The sequence below is a fragment of the Coenobita brevimanus genome, chromosome 12 (genome assembly GCF_032717465.1).
Source record: "Coenobita brevimanus isolate Jiangsu-jjx chromosome 12, ASM3271746v2, whole genome shotgun sequence".
Lineage (NCBI taxonomy): Eukaryota > Metazoa > Arthropoda > Malacostraca > Decapoda > Coenobitidae > Coenobita > Coenobita brevimanus.
The window spans coordinates 5,505,001-5,532,500 of record NC_136965.1 but is presented as its reverse complement, the minus strand read 5'-3'; the positions used below and the strand labels follow the sequence as shown (position 1 = coordinate 5,532,500).

General features: G+C 44.4%; 1 protein-coding gene across 1 annotated transcript in view; it reads left to right on the top strand.

Moving 5' to 3' along the window:
- LOC145413449 (uncharacterized) overlaps window positions 1-27,500 on the top strand; it is an 88,981-nt gene that overhangs the window by 28,423 nt on the left and 33,058 nt on the right. The window contains exon 2 of the mRNA XM_080283144.1: window positions 12,917-12,979. Within this exon, the coding sequence (XP_080139270.1) occupies window positions 12,917-12,979 (63 nt within the window). The remainder of the gene's footprint in view (window positions 1-12,916; window positions 12,980-27,500) is intronic.

Below are 27,500 nucleotides of genomic sequence, written 5' to 3'. Positions count from 1 at the left end.
GATTGATTGATTGATTGATTTAAATAAGGCGCCGCAACAGCACAGGTCATATGGCGCCGTTAAAACAATACGGTAAAATCAGAAGCACAGAATGATAAAAATACTAAAAAGAGCCAACTAAAAGAAAAGAAAACAAGAAGCTACAACTTACTCAACAACCCAGCCTCCTCCACAAACAGGAGGACCTCATGTCCCGGGGAGAGAGCCCTCTCTCCAAGTATCAACGACATCTCATAAGTACCATGAACACCCCGACAATGAAATAGAAATCGCTCACGCAGTTCCACCAGGCTGGGACACTCCACTAAAATGTGGCGCACAGTAAGGGGAACCAAACAGTCATCACAAAATGGCCGTGGCCCCCGGGACATGAGATAACCATGTGTGAGACGCGAGTGACCCGTACGAAGACGGGCCAGTGCAGTCTCTGAACGGCGTCCCCGCACATGGACATACGTCCAGGGTGAGGGTGAGGGTGGGGGTGAGGGTGAGGGTGAGGGTGAGGGAGGGGGTGAGGGTGAGGGTGAGGGTGGAGGTGAGGGTGGAGGTGAGGGTGAGGGTGGGGATGAGGGTGAGGGTGGGGGTGGGGGTGAGGGTGGGGGTGGGGTTGGGGTTGAGGGTGGGGTTGGGGCTGAGGGTGGGGTTGGGGTTGAGGGTGGGGGTGAGGTTGAAGGCTGGGGTGAGGCACTGGTCAGGTCGTGTGAGGATGGGAAGTCATTATCTGATATGTAGGCAGGCAGGCAGGCAGGTAGGGAGGGAGCGAGATCGGGAGAGAAGTTCGAGAACAGGAAGGAAGGGAGGGAAGGAGGGAAAGAAGGAGGGAGGGAGGGAGGGAGAAAGGGAGAGGGAGAGAGGGAAAGAGGGGGGGCACTGAAAGAAAAGAGAGGGAATATATGAAAATGAGAGAGAGAGAGAGAGAGAGAGAGAGAGAGAGACGCTGACTCACCCCAATTCCAGGCAGAGTGAGATATGAGGGTGAGGCAGGGAGAGGCAGAGAGGGGTAGGGTAAGGCAGGGAGAGGCAGAGGACGATAGAGTGAGGCAGGGGGAGGCAGGATGAATCTTGAGAATGTTTGGTGAATCATGGGGAAGGAGAATGAGGCAGGGTGAGGCAGAGGAGGTAGGCAGGGTGAGGCAAAGTGAGTCAAGGGGGTTTATTGTGTGGGAGGGTGAGGCAGAGGGGAGGTAAGGTGAGGCAGAGGGAAGGAATGTGAGGCAGGGAGAGACGGGGAGAGGCAGGGGAATTATTTGTGACTTAGGGGGAGGAAAATGAGGCAAAATGCATCAAGGGGATGATTGGAGAGGCAAGATGAGGCAAGGGAGGGTAGAGTGAGGCAAAATGAGGCAAGGGAAGGTAGAGTGAGGCAAGATGAGGCAAGGGAGGGTAGAGTGAGGCAGGATGAGGCAAGGGAGGATAGAATGAGGCAGGGTGAGGCAAAGGAGGATAGAATGAGGCAGGGTGAGGCAAGGGAGGATAGAAAGAGGCAGGGTGAGACAACGGAGGATAGAATTAGGCAGGGTGAGACAAGGGAGGATAGAATGAGGCAGGCTGAGACAAGGGAGGGTAGAGTGAGGCAGAATGAGGCAAGGGAGGGTAAAGTGAGGCAGGGTGAGGCAAAGAAGGTAGGCTGAGTGAGGCAAGAAATATAAGGCACAGAATGGTAGGCAGGGTGAGGCAGGGGAGGTTGTAGGGTGTGGCAGGGGAGGAAGCAAGGTGTGGCAGGGGAGGTAGCAGGATGTGGCAGGGGAGGTAGCAGGGTGAGGCAGGGGAAGTAGGTAGGGTGAGGCAGGGGAAGTAGGTAGGGTGAGGAAGGGGAAGTAGGTAGGGTGAGGAAGGAGGGGTAGGCAGGGTGTGGCAAGGAGGGGTAGGCAGGGTGTGGCAAGGCGGGTTGCCGGGTGTGGCAAAGCAGGTTGCAGGGTGTAATAGAGGAGGTAGGCAGGGTGTGGCAAGGGAGGTAGCAGGGTAAGGCAGGGGAAGTAGGAAGGGTAAGGCTGGGGAGGTAGGCAGGGTGAGCTGGGAAGTAGGCAGGGTGAGACAGGCAGGTAGGCAGGGTGAGACAGGCAGGTAGGCAGGGTGAGGCAGGCAGGTAGGCAGGGTGAGGCAGGCAGGTGGGCAGGGTGTGGTATGCAGAACAATGAATGGCCTTGTGGTCTGGTATCGATCTTTCCTTCTCCTGCCCTGCCCTGCCCTGCCCTGCCCTGCCCTGCCCTGCCCTATCCTACAATGTCCTGCCCTGCCTTGCCCTGCCCTGCCTGTCCTGTCCTACCTTGTCCTTCCCTATCCTGACTTATCATGCCCTGCCTTGTCCTTCCCTGCCCTGCACCTGCTCTATCTTGCCCTTCCTTTCCTTGCTTTCCCTTGCCTTGCCCTACTTTGCCCTGCCCTGTTTGCCCTACAATTCTCTGCCTTTCTCTTCTCTTTCCTGCCCTGCCCTGCCCTACTCTTCTCTGCCTTGCCCTACTCTTTCCTGCCCTGCCCTGCCCTGCCCTGCCCTTCTCTTTAACTGCCAGGACGCTACAATATCATAATACAATACACAATAGCTGCCAGCATACATAGGTAATCTAGAAGGAGAAGTCATGGCTAGGACTGCTGGAAATATTGAGTCTGCACATTCCCTCTGAAGCATGCCAGTCAGCACCTCGTGACGCCTGACAGGAAAACTACGACACACCCACCCACACACACCCCCACACACACCCACCCATCCACCCACCCACACACACACACACACACACACACACACACACACACACACACACACACACACACACACACACACACACACACACACACACACACACACACACACACACACACACACACACACACACACACACACACACACACACAGGTTTCTAGAAGGTTCGACAGCCGCGTAGTCCAGGTGACACAAATTCTCATACACAGAAGGTAACACAAGAAGACAGAAGGAGTTAGGAGGCTGGGGGAGAGACAGCGAGGAGGGGGGGGGGTCTAGAGAGAGGCACGGTGGGCTGTGATAAGTTAGCAAGACTTAGACTCGTGTAATATACTTAGTGTCAATCTTGAGTTTTTCCTCTTGAAGAAAATAAACTACAATCAGCCCTAGACTCATCTTTATCTTCACCCGTCAACGCCGACGAAGTGGAATCTACTCCATTTCTACCACAGCCCGGCTACGACTACGATACGATCAATTACATGGCTGATATTACCCTTCTCAGCAGCTCTCTCTCTCTCTCTCTCTCTCTCTCTCTCTCTCTCTTAATCGGTGTTTGAGTCAGTAACCAACAATGTTTACTCTTGTTACCTCCTTCCCTCCCTCCCTAACCTCCTCTGTCAATCACCCCCTTTTTCACTCAATTCTCTCTCTCTCTCTCTCTCTCTCTCTCTCTCTCTCTCTCTCTCTCCACTTTAAATTCCATATTCTCCATTTCTTACTTCTTTCTCCCTCATTCTCTCTACACCTCCCTCCTTTCTGCCTCCTTATGCTCCCTCCCTTTTTTCTCTCCTCTCCCTCCTCCTGTCTTTCATCTCCCTCACTTTTCCTTTCCTTTTCTCCGTTTCCTTCATTCCCTCTTTTCCCTCCCTCCTTCCTTCCTTCCTTTCTTCTTTTACATCCTTCATCTTTTGTCTTCTTTGCTTTCTTCATATAATATTTTTTTCCTTTTTCCCTCTCTTTCCTTCCTTCCATATTTCTGGTCTTTATAAAACACAATGAGGTGGTTTGGCCATGTGGAGAGGATGGAGAGTGAGAGACTGACGAGGAGACTGTATGTGAGTGAGGAGGAGGGAGAGAGAGGGAGGGGGAGGGTACTGATGAGATGGAGGGATGAAGTGGAGAGGTATATGAGAGAGGGGGGTGTGAACTGGGAGCAGGGCAGTGAAATGGCAAGGGACAAGGTGAAGTGGAGGCGATTTGTTTGTGGCCACCCCGTATGCGATTAAGGCGTCTGGCAATAGGTAGATAGATATTTCCTCCAAGTTCCCCTCTTCTCTCCCTCCTCTCCTTCTTTCTTCTTCATTATTCTTTTCACAGGCTTTTCACAGCGTCCGAAATAGCACTCAAATTACATATACTTCCTTCACATTAACTTGGCCCAAATTTTCGTCCTTTTGTTGCTTATTCCACGTAGCTCAGAGGGAGAAATTAAAACAGGGCTCTACATCCTTTCCATTGCACTTCTTCGTGACTAGTACCATAACCTAGGGCTTAATATCTGCCTACAGTTCGGCACTCAAGATGGAGAGATGGCAATTTTAGGCCAAGTTGAAGTGAAAGGAATTTAACATGGGATGAGATTAGTGTATCAGGTTTTTTGCCTTTTATTTCTGATGGGAAGATTGATTGGTAATAATAATAATAATAATAATAATAATAATAATAATAATAAAAATAATAATAATAATAATAATAATAACAAAAATGATAATAATAGTAGTAGTAGTAGTAGTAGTAGTAGTAGTAGCAGCAGTAATAGTGGTAAACTGTTAACTGGACAAATGAGTTAGTGTGTGGATAATAATAATAATAATAATAATAATAATAATAATAATAATAATAATAACAATAATAATAATAACAATAATAACAATAATAATACTATCAACAACAACAACAACAATAACAATAATAATGATAATAATAACAATAATAATATCAACAACAACAATAACAATAATAATAATAACAATTATAATAATAATAATAATAATAATAATAATCGCTTTATCTCCCTCATTTCACTAGTCATACTCTTGATAGTTCTCACATTTTCTTTATCATTTCCTTATTTCCTTACTTTTTCCTCACCCCTTCCTTTATTACCCTATCGAGAGAGAGAGAGAGAGAGAGAGAGAGAGAGAGAGAGAGAGAGAGAGAGAGACTAATTGCTCGTTATGCATAAAAATTAATCTCTTGCTTTTTTCTCTTTCATTTTCTTGCCTTCTCTCTCTCTCTCTCTCTCTCTCTCTCTCTCTCTCTCTCTCTCTCTCTCTCTATCTATCTATCTATCTATCTATCTCTCTCTTTCTCTCTCTCTCTCTCCTTATTATCATTAATTTCCCTCTCTTCCTCCCCTCTCCCTCCTCTTCCCATCCTCCCTTCCTTTCTTCCTACTCTTCCCCTTCTCCCCTCCTTTCCTCCTCCTCGTCCTCTCCTCCCTTCCTTTCTTCCTCCTCTCTCCCTCCTTCCTTTCTATTTTTCTCCTCTCTCCCTCTTCTTCTCCTCTTTCCTTCCTTTCTTCTTCCCCTCTCTCTCCTCTTCCTCTCCTCCTTCTCTTCCTTCCTTCCTCATTTTCCCTCCCTTCTTCCTTCCTTCTTTTGTCTTTCCGCCTCCTACTTTCCTCCCTTACTCTCCCTCTAACTCCCTCCTCTCCTTTCCTCTCTCCTTCTCTCCCTCCCTCCCTCCCTTCCTTCTTTCCCCTTTTCACCTCCAGCTTTCTCTCCCTTTCTCTCCCTTTACCCTCCTTCCTTTCTCCCTCCCTCCCTTTTCTCCTTCCATCCTTTCTTATATTCTCTCCCTTTCTCACTTTTTTCCCTTTCTTTCCCTCTCTCTCCCTTTTTTCTCCATCCTCACCTCAGTCATGCTCCCTGCCCTTCCCTCTCCCTTTGTCTCATCATAATTCCCTCTCTTTCTTCCTCCTTTCTTCTCCTCCTTCCCTTCCTTCTATGTAATATCTTCCTTCCTTCCTCCATTCTTCCTTCCTCTTTTTCTTCCATATACTTCCTCTTTATCCCTCTTCCTTCCTCTCTTTCCTCTCTTCCTCCTCTTTCTCCTTCCTCCTCTCCCCTCTCCTTACCGTCCATACTCTCCCTTTTTCTTCCCCTCTTCCCTCCCTCTTTCCCCTCTCTTCTCTCTCCTTTCTCCCTCCCCTTCTCTCCCTCCTTCCCACCATCAATCTCCCTCCTTGTTCATCCCTTCTTAACTCGATTAATCTCTCCCTGACTTTTTCTCCCTTAATCTCTACCTCATTTTTTCTCCCTTTTCCCTCCTTACCTCCACTCTCTCCCTTCATCCCCCCCCCTCTCCCTCTTCCTCTCTCTCTCTCTCTCTCCCTCTCTCTCTCCCTTTACCACCCTCGCCTTTCTCCTCTCTTCCTTTTCCTCCCTTCCTCTGTCTTCTCCCTCCTGACCTTCCCCCTCCCTCCCTCTTCTCCCTTCTTTTTCTATCTTCCATTTTCTCTCCATATCTCCTCCCTTCCTCCCTTTCTTTTTCTCCCTTCTCCCTCTCTCCATTTCCTTCCTTCTTGTCCTTTCTCCCTCCTTCCTTTTCTTTCCTTCCTTCCTACCTCATTCTCTTTCCTCCCTTTCTCCCTCTCTCTCTCCCTTTCTCCCTCCTTCCCTTTCCTCCCTGCCTCCCTACCTAATGAGGGAGTAATTACATACATGACAGGAATCCATAATCAATAAGGGTGTTTTTACCTCACTGGGCCAAGGAAACATCACCTTTATTGCTGTACAAATTATATTCAGCATTAAACTGGCCTAAAATTGCCATCCCTCCATCTTGAATACTGATTTGTAACAAGAGATTAACACTAGAATATGGCGCTAGTCACGAAGAAGTGCTATGGAAAGGAGGTAGAGCCGTAGTGTGATCTTATTCTGCCACTGAGCTACATGAAATAAGCTGCAAAAGGACGAAAATTTAGGCCAAGTTGAGATGAAAAGACTATGTTTGAGTTAGCCTGTTCCTGATTCTCTGTGTCTTTCTGTCTCTGTCTGTCTGTCTGTCTGTCTCTCACTCACTCACTCACTCTCTCTCTCTCTCTCTCTCTCTCTCTCTCTCCTAGGCGTAAATTTGCCCTCCCTCCACCTTGAGTACTGAGCTGCTACGAGAAAGTAACACTAGAATATACTACTAGTCACGAAGAAGTGCCATGGAAAGGATGCAGAGCAGTAATATTGTCTTCAACACTCTGATCACTTTAACCAGGCGTCAAAATCCCACTGGAGTAAGGTGCTAGTCACGAAGAAGTGCTATGGAAATGAGGGGGGACAGTGAACTACCAAAAATAGACTGGAAAAAGGCAAAAAAATCTCCACTTAGCTATGACGAATGAATTTTAGAACTGAATTAGGGACCCGCATGGCACAGTGATGGTTGAGGGTCGTAGGAAGGATGAGAGTTTGTGTGCTATCCTTGTCTTTCACGCTTTTAGACTTAGAGACATATTTCCTTGTGTGTTCTTGACCCTCCAAAGAAACGTCGTCTGTGGTACTTTGGAGCTGCGGACTGGGAGGCCCTCAGGCAGTACTTCTTTGATTTTCCTGGAATGTATGCATGGGAACATACATTCCTTTCTCATATCCTTTGACTAATGCAAGAAAGCCTTGGTTTAATTACACTTGTTCTAATGCTGTCCGCAACAAGGAGAGGGCCTATAAAGGGTAACGGAGCCGACCCACCCCTGAATCACATTTTTTATACGTTTCTACCCGGAATCGTGCTAAGTCTGTTCTTCGCTCTGCTAAAAGTAATTTCATCCATACTAAATGCTCTCAACTCTCCAACTCGAATTCTTCCTGTTCCTTCTGGCACCTTGCCAAAAACCTTTCTAACAGCTTTACCTCATCATCCTTCCCTCCTCTTTTCTGCTCTGATGGCTCTGTAGCTATTTCTTCTACTGATAAAGCAGATCTCTTCGCTCAGACTTTATCCTCCAATTCCACCTTAGACGATTCCGGTGCTGTTCCTCTATCACTTCCCCCCTCTGACTTCCTCATGGCTGACATAAAATTTCTTCAGCTGATGTTTTTTCTGCCATCACTGGCCTCAGTACTAATAAGACATATGGGCCTGATGGAGTCCCTCCTGTTGTTCTCAAGAACTGTGCTTCTGTGCTTACACCCTGCCTAGGTAAACTCTTTCGCCCTTGTCTGTCAACTTGTACCTTTCCTTCCTGCTGGAAGTTTGCTCTCATTCAGCCAGTCCCAGGGAAGGGTGACCATTCCCAACCCTCTAACTATCGTCCAACTGCTTTAACATCCTGTATCTCAAAAGTTTTCGAGTCAATTCTTAACAGAAAAATTTTAAAGCATCTTTCCTATCACAACCTTCTTTCTGATCGTCAGTACGGGTTCCGTCAGGGACGCTCCACTGGTGATCTTCTCACCTACCTTTCAGACTCCTGGTCATCCTCCTTTCGGGACTTTGGCGAAAGCTTTGCCATTGCACTTGACATCTCAAAGGCTTTTGATCGAGTCTGGCATAAATCTTTAATTTCCAAACTGCCCTCTTACGGTTTCTATCCTTCTATCTGTGCCTTCATTTCTAGCTTCCTTTCTGGTCGTTCTATAGCCGCTGTTGTAGACGGCCATCGTTCTTCTCCTAGATCTATCAACAGTGGTGTTCCTCAGGGCCATGTCCTATCACCAACTCTCTTCCTTTTATTCATCAATGACCTTCTAAACTGTACATCTAACCCTATCCACTCATACGCTGATGACTCCACCTTTCATCTTTCCATTCGGTTCCCGCAACGTCCATCTCAGCATTTACTTCAACAAACAAGGGATTAGGCTATGGCACACCTAATGTCTGACTTGGCTCGTATCTCTGACTGAGGTAAAAATAATCTGGTTGTTTTTAATGCATCAAAGACTCAGTTTTACACCTATCAACCCGACAAAATCTTTAACAGGTATACCCACTAATGTTTAATAATATTCAGCTTAATCCTGCATCATCCTTGACCATGCTTGGGGTTTTATTTACTCGGGACTTATCTTGGAAAGATCATATTACATCTCGTAAAATCTGCTTCCAAGAGATTAGGTGTGCTAAGCCGACTCCGTTCCTTCTTTACCCCTACACAATTGTTGACTCTATACAGGGGTTTTATCCGCCCCTATGTGGAGTGCAACTCTCATGTGTGGGAAGGCTCCCCACATACAGCAATTCTCAATAGGGTGGAGTCAAAGGCTTTTCGTCTCATTAACTCTCCTCCTCTTACTGACCCCCTTCAACCTCTGTCTCTTCGCCGCACTGTTGCATCTTTGTCTCTTTTCTATCGCTACTTCAATGGTCACTGCTCCACCTCTACGACGGGCGCGTAGCACCCGTCTAGCAGCAAACTTTCATCCCTTTTCTGTCCAACTCTCTAATGCAAGAGTTGACCGTTACTCCCAGTCCTTCATTTATGCAACAGGTCAACTCTGGAACTGTCTCCCTCTGTCTGTATTTCCTACTTCCTATGATCTCCAGTCTTTCAAACGCAGTGTGTCCAGGCATCTCGAAATGATCGGATCTTGAATTTGTCTCTCTCTTGTATTTTGTTTTTCTCTTGGAAGGAACAAAAATAGCGGGGGCACGGCCTTTGGTTCCTTCTTCCTCCTATAAAAAAAAGGTAGGCCAATAAATCGGTAACCAAGGAGACGCGTATGAATACCAAACGTTATTTACTTCTGAATTATCGAAGTAGGCATATAATATTCCTTTTGATGTGGTGTGGTAGTGCAGGGGGTGTGGAGGTGTGGTGTGGTGTGGTGTTGTGGTAAGGTAGTGTGGTGTGGTCGTGTGGTGTCATGTCCTTCTGGGAGTCCTCTTTTCTTCTCTCCTTCCCTCCTCTCTTCTTGTCTCCTTCCTTCCTCTCTTCTTCTCTCCTTCCCTCCTCTCTTCTTCTCTCCTTCCCTCCTCTCTTCTTCTCTCCTTCCCTCCTCTCTTCTTCTCTCCTTCCCTCCTCTCCCCTCACCCTTCCTCACTTTTTTTTTTTTTCAATTTCTTTCGATTTTATTCGGTAGTTTAAAAGTTGAGAACATGGAGAGAGAGAGAGAGAGAGAGAGAGAGAGAGAGTTACACCACCACATCTTAGCCACAACCCCCCCCCCCCGTCCACCACAACCACAAAATCAGGATCCCACCTTCCAAAACCGTCGTAGGCTCGAAACGTACTCTTGATTTAGACTATATAGGATTCGATTCCATAAGGGGTGTGGTGGTAGTGCGTGTGTGTGTGTGTGTGTGTGTGTGTGTGTGTGTGTGTGTGTGTGTGTGTGTGTGTGTGTGTGTGTGTGTGTGTGTGTGTGTGTGTGTGTTGATTTGGTGGATGGGAATGTAATGCTTTTATGGTGTAGGAGTGAGTACTGTGATGTATATGGTGGTGTGGTAGTGTGGTAGTGTAGTGGTGTGGTAGTGTAGAGTCTAGCAGGGCTTGGCTGAGTGAAGTGGAGCAGGTGTAGTGTGTGTGTGTGTGTGTGTGTGTGTGTGTGTGTGTGTGTGTGTGTGTGTGTGTGTGTGTGTGTGTGTGTGTGTGTGTGTGTGTGTGTGTGTGTGTGTGTGTGTGTGTGTGTGTGTGTGTGTGTGTGTGTGTGTGTGTGTGTGTGTGTGTAATGTGGAATACAGTAGTGTTGTGAAGTGTGGTGTGGTGGTTGGAGTGTGGCTGTGATTTTGTTCAGTAGGAATGGTTGTTGAATGGTAGTGTGGTTAGCTGTGGTAGGGTGTGGCTAAGTGTGGTAGGTTGTGCAGTGTATTGAAATTGTGAGAGTGAATAGTTTGCCTGTGTGAAGGTGTGGTTGAGTCTGCTAGTGTGGTAGGCTAATGTGTTAGTGTGGTGTGGTGTGGTGTGGTAGTCTGGCTGTGTTGTGTGGTACTGTGATAGAGATGTGGTACTTTAGATGTGTGGTGGGTGGTAGTTGGGTGTGGTAGTGTGGTAATGTAGTGTGGCAGTGCGGTGTTGTAGTGTCGTGTGGTAGTGTGATGTGGTAATGTGGTGTGGTAGTGTAATGTGGTGTGGTAGTGTGATGTGGTAGTGTGGCAATGTGGTGTTGTAGTGTGGTGTTGTTGTACGGTAGTGTGGTATGGTAGTGTGGCAATGTGGTGTTGAAGTATGGTAGTGTGGTGTGGTAGTGTGGCAGTGTGGTGTTGTAGCGTGCTTGTGTGGAGTAGCAGTGTGGCAGTGTGCTATTGTGGTGTGGTAGTGCAGTAGTACGGTATGGTGTGACTGTGTGGTAGTGTGGTAGTATGGTGTGTTAGTGTGGTAGCGTGGTGTGGTAGTCTGGTAGTATGGTGTGTTAGTGTGGAGGTGTGGTGTGGTAGTGTCTGGTAGTATGGTGTGTTAGTGTGGAGGTGTGGTGTGGTAATCTTGTAGTATGGTGTGTTAGTGTGGAGGTGTGGTCTGGTAATCTTGTAGTATGGTGTTAGTGTGGAGGTGTGGTGTGGTAGTGTCTGGTAGTATGGTGTGGTAGTGTCTAGTAGTATGGTGTGGTAGTGTCTAGTAGTATGGTGTGGTAGTGTTTGGTAGTATGGTGTGTTAGTGTGGAGGTGTGGTGTGGAAGTTCGGTAGTATGGTGTGTTACTGTGGAGGTGTGGTGTGGAAGTTCGGTAGTATGGTGTGTTAGTGTGGAGGTGTGGTGTGTTAGTGTGAAGGTGTGGTGTGGTAGTGTGGTGTGGTAGTGTGGTGGGTGTGGTCGGCTCACATGGTCTGCAATTTATTGAGCGAATAATTTCCTGCGAGACTCTTATTATTGGTATTATGGACCTGATGCTGGCTACCACACTACCACACTACCACACTGACTACCACACTACCACACTGACTACCACACTACCACAGTTCACCACACTACTACGCTGAGTACCATACTACCACACTACCACAGTCTACCACACTACCACGCTGACTACCATACTGCCACACTACCACAGTATCTCCCTACCACACTACCACAATGACTTATGACACTTCCTCACTGCCTCACTGGCCTGTCGTTCTACCACACTACACTACTACACAGGAATACCACACTATCTAACTCTCTTACCACACTGCCCTACCACACTACCACACCACACTAGCCTACCTCATTCTCACAGCAATATAACACACTTCCACATCACGCTACCATATTACCATCCTACCGCCCTACCACACTACCACACCACCACACAATCACACCACCACATTACCACATCACCACACTACCACACACACTAATAAGCCGTTCCTACCACACCAACCAGTGCTACCAAAAATACCACAGCCAATAAAACTGCCACAATACCACCCATTCCTACCATACATATCTCACCTACCAGACACAGCTACCAGAACCACCACTTCGTAAATATAAGCCATTCCTACCACACCTACCTAAACTACCACAATCACCACAGCCACAAAAATAATCATACCTTAAAATATCAACCAATTTCACCACACATGCCTTTACAACCACACTACCATACCACCACACTACCACTATGCCACACCACCACACCAAGCCTACACCCACCTGCACCCACTTACACCTATCTACACCCACTTACACCCAACTACACCACCTACACCCACCTACACCCACTTACATCCACCTACACCTACTTCCACCCACCTACACCCACTTCCACCCACTTACACCCACCTACACCCACTTACACCCACTTACACCCACTTACATCCACCTACACCCACCTACACCCACTTACACCCACCTACACCCACTTACACCCACCTACACCCACTTACACCCACTTACACCCACCTACACCCAAATTCCCCCACTTTGCAATCTCTCTACACCACAACGAATGGCTAAATCGAGTTAGTGTGTCAGATAGGGGGAGGGGAGGGGAAGGGGAGGAGAGGGGAGGGGAGGGGAGAGGGAAGAGGAGAGAAAGGGAAAAAAATAAAGAGCTGGGGAGAGGGAAAGAATGGGAAGTGAAATGAGATGAGATGAGACGAGATGAGAGAGAGAGAGAGAGAGAGAGAGAGAGAGAGAGAGAGAGTCAAGATGAACATAATAACCCAACTGTTCTCCTTCATAACAACGTAACATAACTAAATCCACATCCTCTGTTCTTCTATAACAACTTTAACAAATAACATGGTCTTCATCCTGTGTTCTCCTTATAACAATCCAACTGAACACCTGAATTCTGATCTCGTGTTCTCTTTATAACAAATGTGTTCTAATTCCTTGTTCTCTTTCACAGGACAAGCTGCTGAACAAACTGGATGAACATGAACCAGAACTGGCCATGTGTCAGGAAGAGGAGGTGAGTACTGAACACACACACACACACACACACACACACACACACACACACACACACACACACACACACACACACACACACACACACACACACACACACACTTATCAAACATATTGTACACACACACTTATAACACACACACACACACACACACACACACACAAAACAATTCCTCTACATACATCACTAATTCCAGTATTTAATTATAATGTCTAAAAGCGGTGCACTATTCAGACAATCCTGTAAGAGCCAATCCAATTTTACTCTTTTCAATGTAGGGGCCCGGGGCTTGGCTGTCGTAGCTGAGAGAGAGAGAGAGAGAGAGAGAGAGAGAGAGAGAGAGAGAGAGAGAGAGAGAGAGAGGAACTAATGCAAGAGAAAGTAATGTATGAGTAAGATTAAAAGCATGAAATGAGTGTGTGTGTGTGTGTGTGTGTGTGTGTGTGTGTGTGTGTGTGTGTGTGTGTGTGTGTGTGTGTGTGTGTGTGTGGTGAGTGTGTGTGTGTGTGTGTGTGTGTGTGTGTGTGTGTGTGTGTGTGTTTGTGTGTGTGTGTGTGTGTGTGTGTGAGAGAGAGAGAGAGAGAGAGAGAGAGAGAGAGAACCTCAAGTAAACTCTCGCAAACCAATGTAACTCTGAATTCCCAGTCTTTCTTCTTCATATATATACTGTATTTTTTCCCTTTAAATACGGAATAAAAAAATAATTAATAACGCTTATAACCTCTTCACCCCGATTTATACGGTATTTTTGCTATAAGAAGACAATTTTAGCCAACTTCAAGGTCTGGGGTAGTGGCGGCGTTAATGAAGGCTTTATCTAACCACTACCATTCAAAAGCCGTTATCTTATCGAAATCGTCTAGAGATAGCAGGAAGAAGCTAAAACATACCTCGTCGGTCTGAAGGAATTATTTTACTTTATTACGTTATTTTACAATGAATGTATGATTGTATACTGTCCTTATTTAGGGGAGAGTAAGTGAAATGTGGCAAGTTTGGACCGTAGAGTTTTGTTATTCATATATTTTTTTTTTTTTCCCCCTTTGTGCCGGAGGATATCTTTTTAAATTTCATTCCAGCTATCGTCCGTCGGTTTTCTTCAGACTGGGATAGATATTTTGAACTGGAGGAGTTAGACACAGCCTTCATTAACCTCTTTAATACCACAGGCCTTTATTAAGTTGAATGAAATTGCCTGGTAACAAGACATTATTCAAAACCTATAAGGGTTAATTCAGTGACCTTTATCTTTTTCTTCCTAAATACGACCAGACATCTTGCTCAGCTTAGGAGAGACACTGGTACTCATTTTGCTCTTAACTTGTCATAAAGCTGCCATCTTATGTTGAGCTGTAATAATAAACTAACACTAGAATATGATGCTATATCCTTTTTGCTATAACCTGGCCAAAAATTCCCATCACTCCATCTTGAATATTGAGTTGTAACAAAAGATCAACACTAGAATACGGTGCTAGTCACAAAGAGCGCTATGGAAAGGATGTAGAGCCGTAGCACTGTCTTTTTCCCCAACTGAGCTACGTGAAATAAGCAGAAAGGACAATAACCTGAGCCAAGTTAAGAGGAAATAACTATATAATTCGTTAACGAAGGCTATCTAACCCCTCCAGTACGAACAGTTTCTTCTGAACTGAATAAAATTGTCTGGAAGAAGAATAGTATATATGTGAGATCATCATAGCCAAGAGAATACTATGCAGGAGTAAGTGAAATCTGGTGGGCTGGGACCGTAGACTTACTTTGTCGGGTTTACTCCTTTGACTTGCTGTACAGTATATCATAGGTTGTTCTTACTATTTCCAGACGATTATCGTCTACTATTAGGAGACTTTGATTGGGTGGGAATAGATATAGTGTTAATAAATCCCTTAACTACTAGGGAGCTTGCTTTTCTACGCTAAGTAAAATCACCTGGAAGTAGTAGGATTACACTGTTATAACATGGCAACGACGTGAAGCAGGTTGACCGAAATTATCTCTAAATATCGGCTCATAAATTGTCATATAGGCAATGGGTCGTATTTTCACTGCACTGTTTTTAATGTTTTTACAGGGACAATGCGACCCGCTGCCTGAATGTCAATTTTCACTGCACTGTTTTTAATGTTTTTGAAGGGATAATACGACACATTGCCTGTATGACAATTTGTGAGTCGATATTTAGAGCAAATTTGGGTTAAAATGCTTCACTTTATTGCCATGTCATAAAAGTATAACCTTGTTACTTTCGGGCGACTTTACTCAGGATAGAAGAGATCCCAAGTAGCGGAGAAATATATTAACTCTGTATCTATCCCCTCCCTATCGAAAGTCTCTCGAAAGTTGAAGATGATCGACGTGAAATAGTAAGAACAACCTAAGTCAGAGGAGTTAGAAGTAAATACGCGGGGAAAAAGTCTACGGTCCCAGCTCACCAGATTTCACTTACTCCTGCCTAATATTCTCTTGGCTCTGATGATCTCTTATTCATTCTATTCTTCTTCTTTCCAGACGATTTTATTCATTTTGGGAGAGACTGTTCAAACTGGAAAGGTTAGATACAGGCGTAGTTAATCACTTCTAGAGTTCTTTCCTCTCAATTTGGCCTAGATTTTCGTCCTTTTGCAGCTCATTTCACGTACTTCAGTGGCAGAAAATGAGAGTACTGCAGCTCTCCATCCTTTCCACAGCACTTCTTTTTTATTAGCATCATATTCTATAGTCGCGGCGCGCGAATCTGTGCCTGTTATTATCGTGCCCTGGCAACCTACCATTCAAAAGTGTGTCTGATTTCGTGTAAAATAAAAGGCGCATGTGCTTCGTGTATAATATGTTCGTGTGTAATAATATTTGCGTATAATATATTCGTGCTAATAATATGATTCGTGTATAATATTATACGAAATCGGATGATCTTTTGAATGATAAGTTGCCAGGGTACGATAATGACAACCTCAGAGTCGTGCGCTGCGACTATAGTGCTTATCGATAACTAAAACTCAGCACTCGAGGTGGAGAGATGGCAATTTTAGACTAAGTTAGAGTAAAACGTATACAACTTAGATTTTTGTAGCTTCTTTTATTTCTATAGTCAGTTTGTTCCTATCTGACTGAGATTTCCTTCCTCCCTCTTGTATCCAACTATCTATTATTTAGCAGGGAGATAAGACACTATTGTATTCATACACCATGCCTTAACATTTCCTCATAACTATACTCGTTTTACTCTAACTTGGCAGAAAAGGACGTAATCAGAGTAAGAGGAAAGAACTATAGAAATGATTAATGAAGGCTATATTTCACCCTTCCAGTTCAAACAGTTTCTCCTGGACTGAATCAAATCGTCTGGGAGGAAGAAGAATAGACTATTGTAAGAGATCATCCGAATTTAAGAGAATACTATACAGGAGTAAGTGAAATCTGGTGGGCTGGGACCGTAGACTTTCTTCGCCGTGTTTACCCATTTGACTCCTCAGACTTGCTGTATATCTTAGATTATTCTTACTATTTCCAGACGATTATCTTCTACTTTTAGGAGACTTTGATAGGGTGGGAATAGATATAGAGTTAATAAATCCCTTCACGACTAGGGAGCTCTTCCAAGATGAGTAAAATCACCTGGAAGTAGTAGGATTACACTGTTATACAATGGCAACGACGTGAAGCAGTTTGACCGAAATTATCCCTAAATATCGACTCATACATTGCCATACAGGCAATGGGTCGTATTTTCACTGCGCTGTTTTTAATGTTTTTACAGGGAAAATACGACACTTTGCCTGTATGACAATTTATGAGTCGATATTTAGAGTTAATATCGGTTAAAATGCTTCACTTGTTTGCCGCGTCATAAAGTCTAATCTTGCTACTTCCAGGCGATTTTACTCAGGATAGAAGAGATCCCAAGTAGTGGAGAAATATATTAACTCTGTATCTATCCCCTCCCTATCGAAAGTCTCCCGAAAGTTGAAGAGGATCGACGAGAAATAGTAAGAACAACCAAAATCGGAGGAGTCAATTACGCAGGGGGGGAAAGTCTACGGTCCCACCCCACCAGATTTCACTTACTCCTGCCTAATATTCTCTTGGCTCTGATGATCTCTTATTCATTCCATTCTTCTTCTTTCCAGACGATTTTATTCATTTTGGGAGAGACTGTTCAAACTGGAAGGGTTAGATACAAGCGTCGTTAATTACATCTACAGTTCTTTCCTCTCAACTTGGCCCAGATTTTCGTCCTTTTGCAGCTCATTTCACGTACTTCAGTGGCAGAAAATGAGAATACTACAGCTCTCCATCCTTTCCACAGCACTTCTTCTTGACTAGCATCATATTCTAGTGCTTATTTATAACTACAGCTCATCATTCGAGGTGGAGAGATGGCTATTTTAGACCAAGGAGTAAAACGTATATCGCTTAGATTTTTGTAGCTTCTTATATTTCCATAGTCAGTTTGTTCTTACCTGACCGACATTTCCTCCCTTCTTTTTTCATCCAATTACCTGTTATTTAAGAGGAAGATAAGACACAACTATATTCATCTGACATTCCTAAACATTTCCTCATAACTATACTCTTTTTACTCTAACTTGGCCTAAAATTATCATCTCTCCACCTTGAATACTGAGTTATATCAACAGGTTAACACTAGATAGGATACTAGTCACGAAGAAGTGCTGTGCAAAGGATACAGAGCCGTAGTATTGTCTTCGGCCACTGAGCTACGTGAAATAAACAGCAAACGAACAAAGAGAGAGAGAGAGAGAGAGAGAGAGAGAGAGAGAGAGAGAGAGAGAGAGAGAGAGAGAGAGAGAGAGAGAGAGAGAGAGAGAGAAGAGAGAAAAGAATGGCAATATATTTACTACTCATCTCCTGTAACATCTCAGCAAAATTTTCTGTCGGATGAGGGTAAAATATCTGTTTAGCTCATTCACTTTAACTTGGCCAAGATTGTCGTCCTTTTGCAGCTTATTTCACGTATCTCAGGGGCGGAAGAAGACAATACCGTGGCTCTACGTTCCTTCACAGTACTTCTTCGTGATTAGCATTATATTCTAGCGTTAATCTATTGCTACAACTCAGCAATCGAGATGGAAGGATGTCAATTTTTGGCCAAGATAAAGTGAAAAGAGTATAAAATGTTCTCCTCTGTAGTATATAATTGCAAACCAAGTCAATTGTAAAAGGGAATAATCAAATGCAAGATAATATTCAAATGTAACAGGCAGACTAAAGCACCAATGGATAAGTGATACGAAGGTTCCAATGCTAAGTAGATAATGATTCAGTAATTACACGTTTTAGTTCCCCCTGCAATATTTTCTCCCCGCTAACGTTTTCTTTCTAAGTGCTTTGTTGATCCTGTGGGAAAAACACTATTATTTGTCATCCACTAAGGCCAATAGGGAAGGCGGTGTTATGAGTGGCACTGAGAGAGAGAGAGAGAGAGAGAGAAAAAAAAAAAAAGTGTGTGTGTGTGTGTGTGTGTGTGTGTGTGTGTGTGTGTGTGTGTGTGTGTGTGTGTGTCGGAAATCGTTACCTACATCAGCCTGAATATTTGCACGCAGCTTCATAGGACTGACTCAAATAAATCTCAGTCAACATAAATGAATCTGTGACACGTGATTGTAAAAAGACCAAAGAATGCAATTTTAAAAAGAATCCTTATTTATTTTTACGATATACAGATCTCCACAGTAGTTAATTACCTTCGCTAAGTAATCTGGAGGGAGGTTATGTATTCACTGGTGTCTGTCTGTATACAAAATATCTCAAAATGTCCTTATCAGATATCAGTAAAATCTGGTGGACAGGTGGGCGGCGGGTCCAGGAAGAGTTGATTAGATTTTGAGGTGGGTCCGGAACAGAACGCAGGAATAAACCATAAACTTTCTTTGCCATAGCGGAGGTGTGCGTTCTCTGAGACTGTGTAAGATCGTACAGTTGTGCCAAGATCGCCAACCTACTGGAAGGGTTAATGGGGACTCCCCCCCCCTTTTTTTTTGCCCCTTCAATACGAAAGTCCAAAAATCCGAAAAAAGAGACTGACGCGAGCATGAACAAAGTGAGAATGATGTAAACACAGCAAACTCACTTTAATTTCGATGCATGTCATAAAAATAAACTACAGTCTTTTCACTCTGACTCAGCCTAGAATTGCCATCTCTCCTTCTTGATAGCCGAGTTGTAACAGAACATTTAAGAATATGATGCTAGTCACGAAGAAGTGCTATGAAATGGATATCCACAAGAGGATGAAAATCTAGGCCAAGTTAAGGTGTAAAGAGCATAGATTAAACTTAAAAAATACAAAAGAGAGGACGATCCAAGAATAGCGCTCTACTAGAAACTCAGCGGTATCTTGTGTGTTGTGGGAATGGCTCAGTGTGCTGGTGAGGGCATGGATGCGACAGTGGGAGTAGGAAACGAATGAGTGGTTCAGGACAGACACTGATAACGATGACTGTGCCGCCCCAGAAGCACATGAAAACTCGCCCGCCAAAATTTAAAAACAGCGTTATTTATGAACCACCCTGTACACCTGCACTGACCTTGGCTGACCCAGGTTGACCCGTCTTGACCTGAAATAAGAAAAAAAAAAAACATTAATTGATATATATGGTAACGAACATAGATAAAACATATACTTTTTTTTTTTAACTCTAACTTGGCAAAAATATCCTACTCCCCCATCTTGAATGCTGGATTGTGGCAATAGATTAACACTAGAATATGGTGCTAGTCACGAAGAAGTGCTATGAAAAAGGATGTAGAGCCGTATATTATTGTTACTCTTAATTGACCTAAAATTGCCATCTTTCCATCTTGAATGTGAGTTGTGGCAATATATTAACACTAGAATATGATACTAGTCACAGTCACGAAGAGGTGCAGTAGAAAGCGTGTAAAGTCGTATACTAATTTTACTCTAATATGATCTAGGATTGCCATGCTTCCATCCTGAATGCTGAGTTGTAACTATAAGAGCACTAGAATATGATACTAGTCACGAAGAGGTGCAATGGAGAGGAGGTAGAGCACTAGAATATGATACTAGTCACGAACAGGTGCAATGGAAAGGATGTAGAGTCGTAGTGTTGTCTTTTCCTGCCACTGAGCTACGTGAAATGAGCTGCAAAAGAACGAAAATTAGGTCAATGTAAAAAAATAGAGAGAGAGAGAGAGAGAGAGAGAGAGAGAGAGAGAAAGAAAATTATGATTGTGTCTATGTGAGAGAAAAGGTTATACATTTTTTACTCTAATTCGGCCTGGATTTTTCTCCTTTTATATCTCATTTCAAAAAGCTCAGTGGCACTTCTTCGTGACTATCACCATAATCTAGTGTTAATTTAAAGTTACAATTCCGTAGTCAAGATGGAGAGATGGTAAATTTAGGCCAAGTCAGAGTGAGATTGATAGCAGCAGTATTTTATTACTATTATTATTATTATTATTATTACTGAATAAAATCGTCTGCAAAAAAAAAGTCTTTTTATACCAGTGTATGCGTTAAAAAAATACCACACACATATCTTCCATAACACCATAATACCACAACTACCACATCTGCATAATTTACCACAATTACAAAGGCTGTTTCTCTCTCTCTCTCTCTCTCTCTCTAGCTTCTACACTTGTCTTTCATATTAACAGTCCACAGATAACGAGCGTACTTGATCGTGCATCCCACCTCAAACACATACCAAAAAGTCTATTTCAAGGTTTAATAATTGGCCTCAACCTTCCACACGCACCTGCTTGGACACTAATATTCTTTTATGCAGGGATATACTGTGGACATATCACCAAGGGTATAAATGATAATAATGATAATAATAATAATAATAATAATAATAATAATAATAACAATAATGACAATGATAATAATTTGAAAGGTGATTCTTCAAATTATCCTCAAATTCGCCCTCACCCTCACCCCCACCCTCACCCCACCCTCACCCTCACCCCCACCCTCACCCCCACCCTAACCCCCCCCTCACCCTCACCCCCACCCTCACCCTCACCCCCACCCTCACCCTAACCCCCACCCCCACCCTCACCCTCACCCCCACCCCCACGCCCACCCTCACCCCCACCCTCACCCTCACCCTCACCCCCACCCCCACCCTCACCCTCACCCCCACCCTCACCCTCACCCTCGCAGGTCAATATATCGAGGTAACATTCCACATTTCACCGTAGTGAAGGTCACATATGCCTGCCCTGGTCTGCTGTTACTGTTACTGTTGTTACTGTTACTTGGTTGTTGGTGTCGGGGCTGGTACTACTGTTATTGTTACTGTCACTGCTGCTTCCGTTACTGCTACTGGTACTTCTGCTACTGTTACTGTCTCCGTTATAGGTGCTACTGTTACATGGCCCGGTTCCATACTGTTACTTTCCTATTGTTACTCTCTCTCTGTTTCGTGTTACTTTCTCCGCTACAGGTGCTACTGTTATCTTACTACTGTTACGCTCTCTATCACAGGTGTTACTTACTGTTACTTTGCTACCGTTACTCTCTACATTACAGGTGTTACTTACTGTTACCTTGCTACTGTTACTCTCTCCATTACAGGTGTTGATTACCGTTACTTTGCTAATGTTACTCTCTCCATCACAGGTGTTACTGTTACTTTGCTACTGTTACTCTCTACATTACAGGTGTTACTTACTGTTACTTAGCTACTGTTACTCTCTCCATTACAGGTGTTGGTTACCGTTACTTTGCTAATGTTACTCTCTCCATCACAGGTGTTACCGTTACTTTGCTACTGTTACTCTCTCCATCACAGGTGTTACCGTTACTTTGCTACTGTTACTCTCTCCATTACAGGTGTTACCGTTACTTTGCTACTGTTACTCTCTCCATTACAGGTGTTACCGTTACTTTGCTACTGTTACTCTCCCCGTTATAGGTGTTACCGTTACTTTGCCAGTTACTCTCTCCGTTGTAGGTGTTACCGTTGCTTGGGCCTGCTCCTGCTCCGTTGAAAGCGCTCCATCAAAATCAAACACACCAGCCCCCCCCCCAAACCCGCACAAGCAGCCTAAACTTCGCGATTATTAATTTCCCGAATACCTACACGCCCCACCCCCTCCCCGCCATCGCTAACTTTAAAACCGCAAACTTTAAGCACCGACACTAAAAATACAAGCTATATTTTAGGATTTATATGTGAGAATTTGCTGTATTTATTTTTAATGTATTCAGAAGAGTTTTTAAAGTCGGAGAGGGGCGCCTTCACGTGGCTGCACCGATATACCTAGGTGGATCCACTGCCTGATTATACAGAAGTCCCTCAACTCCCTCCCTATCCCCCGAAAGGACGATGGCTGACAGAACAAGGGCAATTTAAGCCTGCAGTCCACCGGGTTCACGTTTTAGATGAACCCGGGGCTACAATTACTAGTATAATTTTTTCCTTTATTGGTTATCATTACTGCTACCAGACGACTTTATTCAATTTAGTAAAGATTTTTTTTATTAGTAGAGAAGCTGATAAAGACAAGTATAAATTCCCTCCCTCCCTCCCCTATTCTCTCCCCCTCCTCACTCCCTCTCTTCCCCACTCCCTCCCCTCCTTTCTCTCTCCTTCCCCTCCTTACTCCCCCTTCCCTTCTCCTTCCCCCTTCCCTTCTCCTCTCTCCCTCCCTCTCCTCCCTATCCACTCCCTCCCCATTCCCTCCCCTCCCTATCCACTCCCTCCCTCCCCTCCCCTCTCCCTCTCTCCTTCCATCACTGTGGAAACTAAGAGAAGCAAAGTTAAGTAGAGTTGGGGAGGAATTGTAAGGCTAGACACGTCCACTCTCTCCCTCTCTCTCTCTCTCTCTCTCTCACACACACACACACACACACACAGAATGTACAATGAGGTCTGTGTGGTCTGTAAGACTATGTAACTCTCTCTCTCTCTCTCTCTCACACACACATACCAGACATCAAAACATTGCCATACTAACATTCTTTATGGTCTGTAAGTGCTGCTCTGGTATGAACTGTGGAGAGAGAGAGAGAGAGAGAGAGAGAGAGAGAGAGAGAGAGAGAGAGAGAGAGAGAGAGAAAGGGTACGATACTGTGGTGATTACGGAATTAGGTGAGAGAGAGAGAGAGAGAGAGAGAGAGAGAGAGAGAGAGAGAGAGAGAGAGCACTGTAGGGTAAAGGGCATCAACTTACCCTACTGGACTCACTATCTTATCTTTATGGAGGCAGGCAGGCAGGCAGATAGGTAGGCAGGAAGGTAGGTAGGATAGGAAGGTGGGCAGACAGGAAATCAGGCAGGCAGGCAGGGAAGGAGGAAGGCAGGAAAGTAGGCAGGGAGTAAGCAGGTAGATAAGCAGGTAAGGTAGGTTGACGTGAAGGGAGGCAGACAGAGAGGCAGGCATCCAGGATGGAAGGCAGGCAGGCAGAACGGCAGGCAGGCAGGCAGTTAGTCAGGGAGGTAGGCAGGCAGAAGGATTGGGAGGAAAGAACAGAACGAGAGAGAAGGAGAGAAAGAGAGAGGAAAAGTGGAGAGGAGAAAGAGAGAGGTAATGGAGGGTAAAGAAAGTCAGGGAGAGGATAAAGAAGATACAGAGAAGAGCCAGAGAAAGGATAGGGAAGTAATACACAGAGGATATACAGGGAGGATATACAGGGAGGATATACAGGGAGGATATACAGGGAAAATATACAGGGAAAATATACAGGGAAGATGTACAGGGAAAATATACAGGGAAAATATACAGGGAAAATATACAGGGAAAATACAGTGGGAAAATACAGAGGGAAAATATACAGGGAAAATATACAGGGAAAATACAGAGGGAAAATATACAGGGAAAATACAGAGGGAAAATATACAGGGAAAATATACAGGGAAAATACAGAGGGAAAATATACAGGGAAAATATACAGGGAAAATACAGAGGGAAAATATACAGGGAAAATATACAGGGAAAATACAGAGGGAAAATATACAGGGAAAATACAGAGGGAAAATATACAGGGAAAATATACAGGGAAAATACAGAGGGAAAATATACAGGGAAAATATACAGGGAAAATATACAGGGAAAATATAAAAGGGAAATATACAGGGAAAATGTACAGGGAAAATATACAGGGAAAATATAAAAGGGAAATATACAGGGAAAATGTACAGGGAAAATATCTATCTATCTATCTATTGCCAGACGCCTCAATCCCGTTTGGGGTGGCCACAAACAAATCGCCTCCAAGTCGCCCTGTCCCCCGCCATTTCACTCCCCTGCTCCCAGCTCACACCCCCCTCTCTCATATACCTCTTCACCCCATCCCTCCATCTCATCCTCGGCCTCCCCCTCCCTCTTTCCCTCTCCACCTCACTCACATACACTCTCTTCGTCAGTCTTTCACCCTCCATCCTCTCCACATGGCCAAACCACCTCAGTGTGTTCCTCATAACGCTTCCTATCACATCCACATCAACACCACAACGCTCCTTTATATCCTCATTCATCAGCCTGTCTCTCCATGTGACTCCACAGGCTCCTCTTAAATAACTCATTTCCACGGCTCTCACTCTTGACTTGTGTCCTTCCAACAACGTCCAAGCTTCACTTCCATACGTTAGAGTTGGTATCACAATACTGTCATGTAGTAACTTTTTCACTTCCATGCTCACTTCCCTGTTTCTTATCACTGCTTTCAAAGAACCAGCAACCTTTCTTCCCTGCTGTACCCTTTCAAGCACTTCACCCTCCAAACCTCCATCCTTACTCATCACACTACCCAAGTACTTAAACGTACTCACATTTTCCAATTCCTCACCATCCAACCTCGCTGTACATTCACTGACTTCACCTCTCTCAAAGACCATCACTTTACTCTTCCCTACATTCACCTTTAGATTCCGTTTCTTACACACTCTCTCAAACTCATCCACCAAGCCTTGCAGCTCCCCTTCGTCTTCACTCAACAACACGGTATCATCTGCAAACAACAGTACAGGGAGTTTCCAAACACTATCCTCTCTCACCAGGGCCACTCCAACATCCACTACCCTACCTTGTACCTCTTTTATTACCCCATCCGTGTACAGATTGAACAACCATGGAGACATGACACATCCCTGTTTCAACCCAACTTTCAAAGAGAAAAATTCACTTAGTTCACCATCCACACGCACTGCAGCCTTCGCACCATCGTACATACTCTTCACAGCCTTCAACAACTTCCCATCTATTCCATATATTCTTAACACTTTCCACAATCCTAGTCTATCCACCCTGTCATATGCTTTCTCCAAATCCATGAAAGCCGCATACAACTTCTTTCCCTTCTCTAGAAACTTTTCCACTAAAGATCTGAGAATGAATATCTGATCTACACAACCTCTTCCCTTCCTAAAGCCTCCCTGTTCTTCTCCAACTAATTTCTCTGTTCTTTCTCTAACTCTGTCAATAAGTATCCTACCATATACTTTTCCTATTATACTAAGAAGACAAATGCCCCTATGATTACCACACACTTCTTTTTCCCTTTTCCTTTGTACAAGGGAATAATTATACCTGACTTCCAATCCTCCGGGACTCTACCTTCCTCCCAGGCCAATCTGCACATCTTCCACATCCATTCTACTACTATCTCTCCCCCATGCTTCAGCATTTCACCACACACTCCATCAATTCCTGGGGCTTTCCCTGATTTAACTTTCTTCATTGCTTCCACAACTTCTATCCTACTGATTTCTTCCTGTCTTCTCACCTCCCTCCTTCTTCCAGCCATTCCCCAGCCACTTATACTCGCATTACTTCCATCCTCCACGTTCAACAATTCCTTAAAGTGTTCTTTCCATCTGCTCACTTTTTCTCCCTTCTCCACTAGTAATCTACCATTTTTATCTTTCACTCCCCTGCTAACTTCACTTCCACCCTGTCTTACTCTTTTCACCTCTTTCCAGAACATTTTCTTACAGTCCCTCCACTTTACACTCAAATCCCTTCCAAATTCCTCATCCACTCTCTTCTTACTCTCTCTTACAGGGAAAATATACAGGGAAAATATACAGAGCATACAAACCTTATCATTCCAGCGAGATAACCAGGAATAAAAAAAAATAAGATAAATCGTAAAAGAAGAAGTGTTACGAACTCTCCTATGCTGATGAAAACAGATAAATCGCTGAGCAAGAGGTGTCACGATAAGTAAATAAATGAATAAATAAATAAAGCCTCGCCGTAAGAAGCATTACGAAATAAATGCAAAAAAAAAAAACGAAAAAGGAAGCATAAAAAAAAAAAAACGGGACAGAAAGAGAGAGAGAGAGAGAGAGAGAGAGAGAGAGAGAGAGAGAGAGAGAGAGAGAGAGAATTAAGCTATCTCTATTTTCTGTTCGACTATTGGTGTCCTAAATATTTAACTTTTATTTTACCATTTATTGTACTTCTTCCCCTATACTCATTTCATTTTAACTTGGCCTAAAATTGCAATCTCTCCATCTTGAATGCTGAGATGCAACAATAGAAGAAAAGGGTGCTAGTCACGAAGAAGTGCTGTGGAATGGATGTAGAGCCTTAGTGTCTTTTTCTGCCACTGAGCTACGTGAAATAAGCTGCAAAAGGACAAAGATCTGGGCCAAGTTTAGGTGAAGAGAGTATGGGGCATTGTTTGAGAGAGAGAGAGAGAGAGAGAGAGAGAGAGAGAGAGAGAGAGAGAGAGAGAGAGAGAGAATGACATGGATAGGGAGGGAAGTGGAGGAATTAAGGACAAGACCCACTACTTTCTCTCCTTTACCTCCCTCCCTCCCCCTCCCTCACTCCCTCCCTCCCTCCCCCTGTCTCCGTCCCTCCTCCTCCCTCCCTCCCTCTCCTCTCTCTCTCTCCCCCTTCAATATAGGCCACGCTCTTGTTATTGTATTTCCTCCCTCTCTCCTTCCCTCCTACCCCTCCTCCTCCTCTTCCTCCTCCTCCTCCTCCTCCTCCTTCCCTCTCTGCTTCCTTCCTTTCCTGCGTTACTCACTCCTTTTCGTTCCTTCTTTCCCTCATTCCTTCCTTCTTTTCCTCCTAATTTCCCTCTTCCATCCTTTCACTGTTCCCTCCTTCCTTCCTTCCGTCTTTCCTTCTATACCTTTTTACATCCCTTCTCTCCCTTCTTCCTTCCTTCTCTCCTCCCTACGTTCCTTTTCATCCTTCTTACCCCCTACCTTCCTTCTTTTCTTCCTTCTCTCCTACTTTCCTTTCCTTCCTTCCAGCTTTCCTTTCTACCTTCCATCCTTCTTTCCTTCCTTCCATTCTTTTTCCCTCTTTCTGTCCTCCTTCTGTTCCTTCTTTCTTTCCTTCCTACTTTCTTTCAATCACTTACCACTTATCCACCACTTACCTACCACTTACCACTTACCCACCACTTACTTATCACTTACCTACCACTTACCACTTACCCACTACTTACCTATCACTTACCTACCACTTACCACTTACCCACTACTTACCTATCACTTACCTACCACTTACCCACCACTTACCACTTACCCACCACTTACCACTTACCCACCACTTACC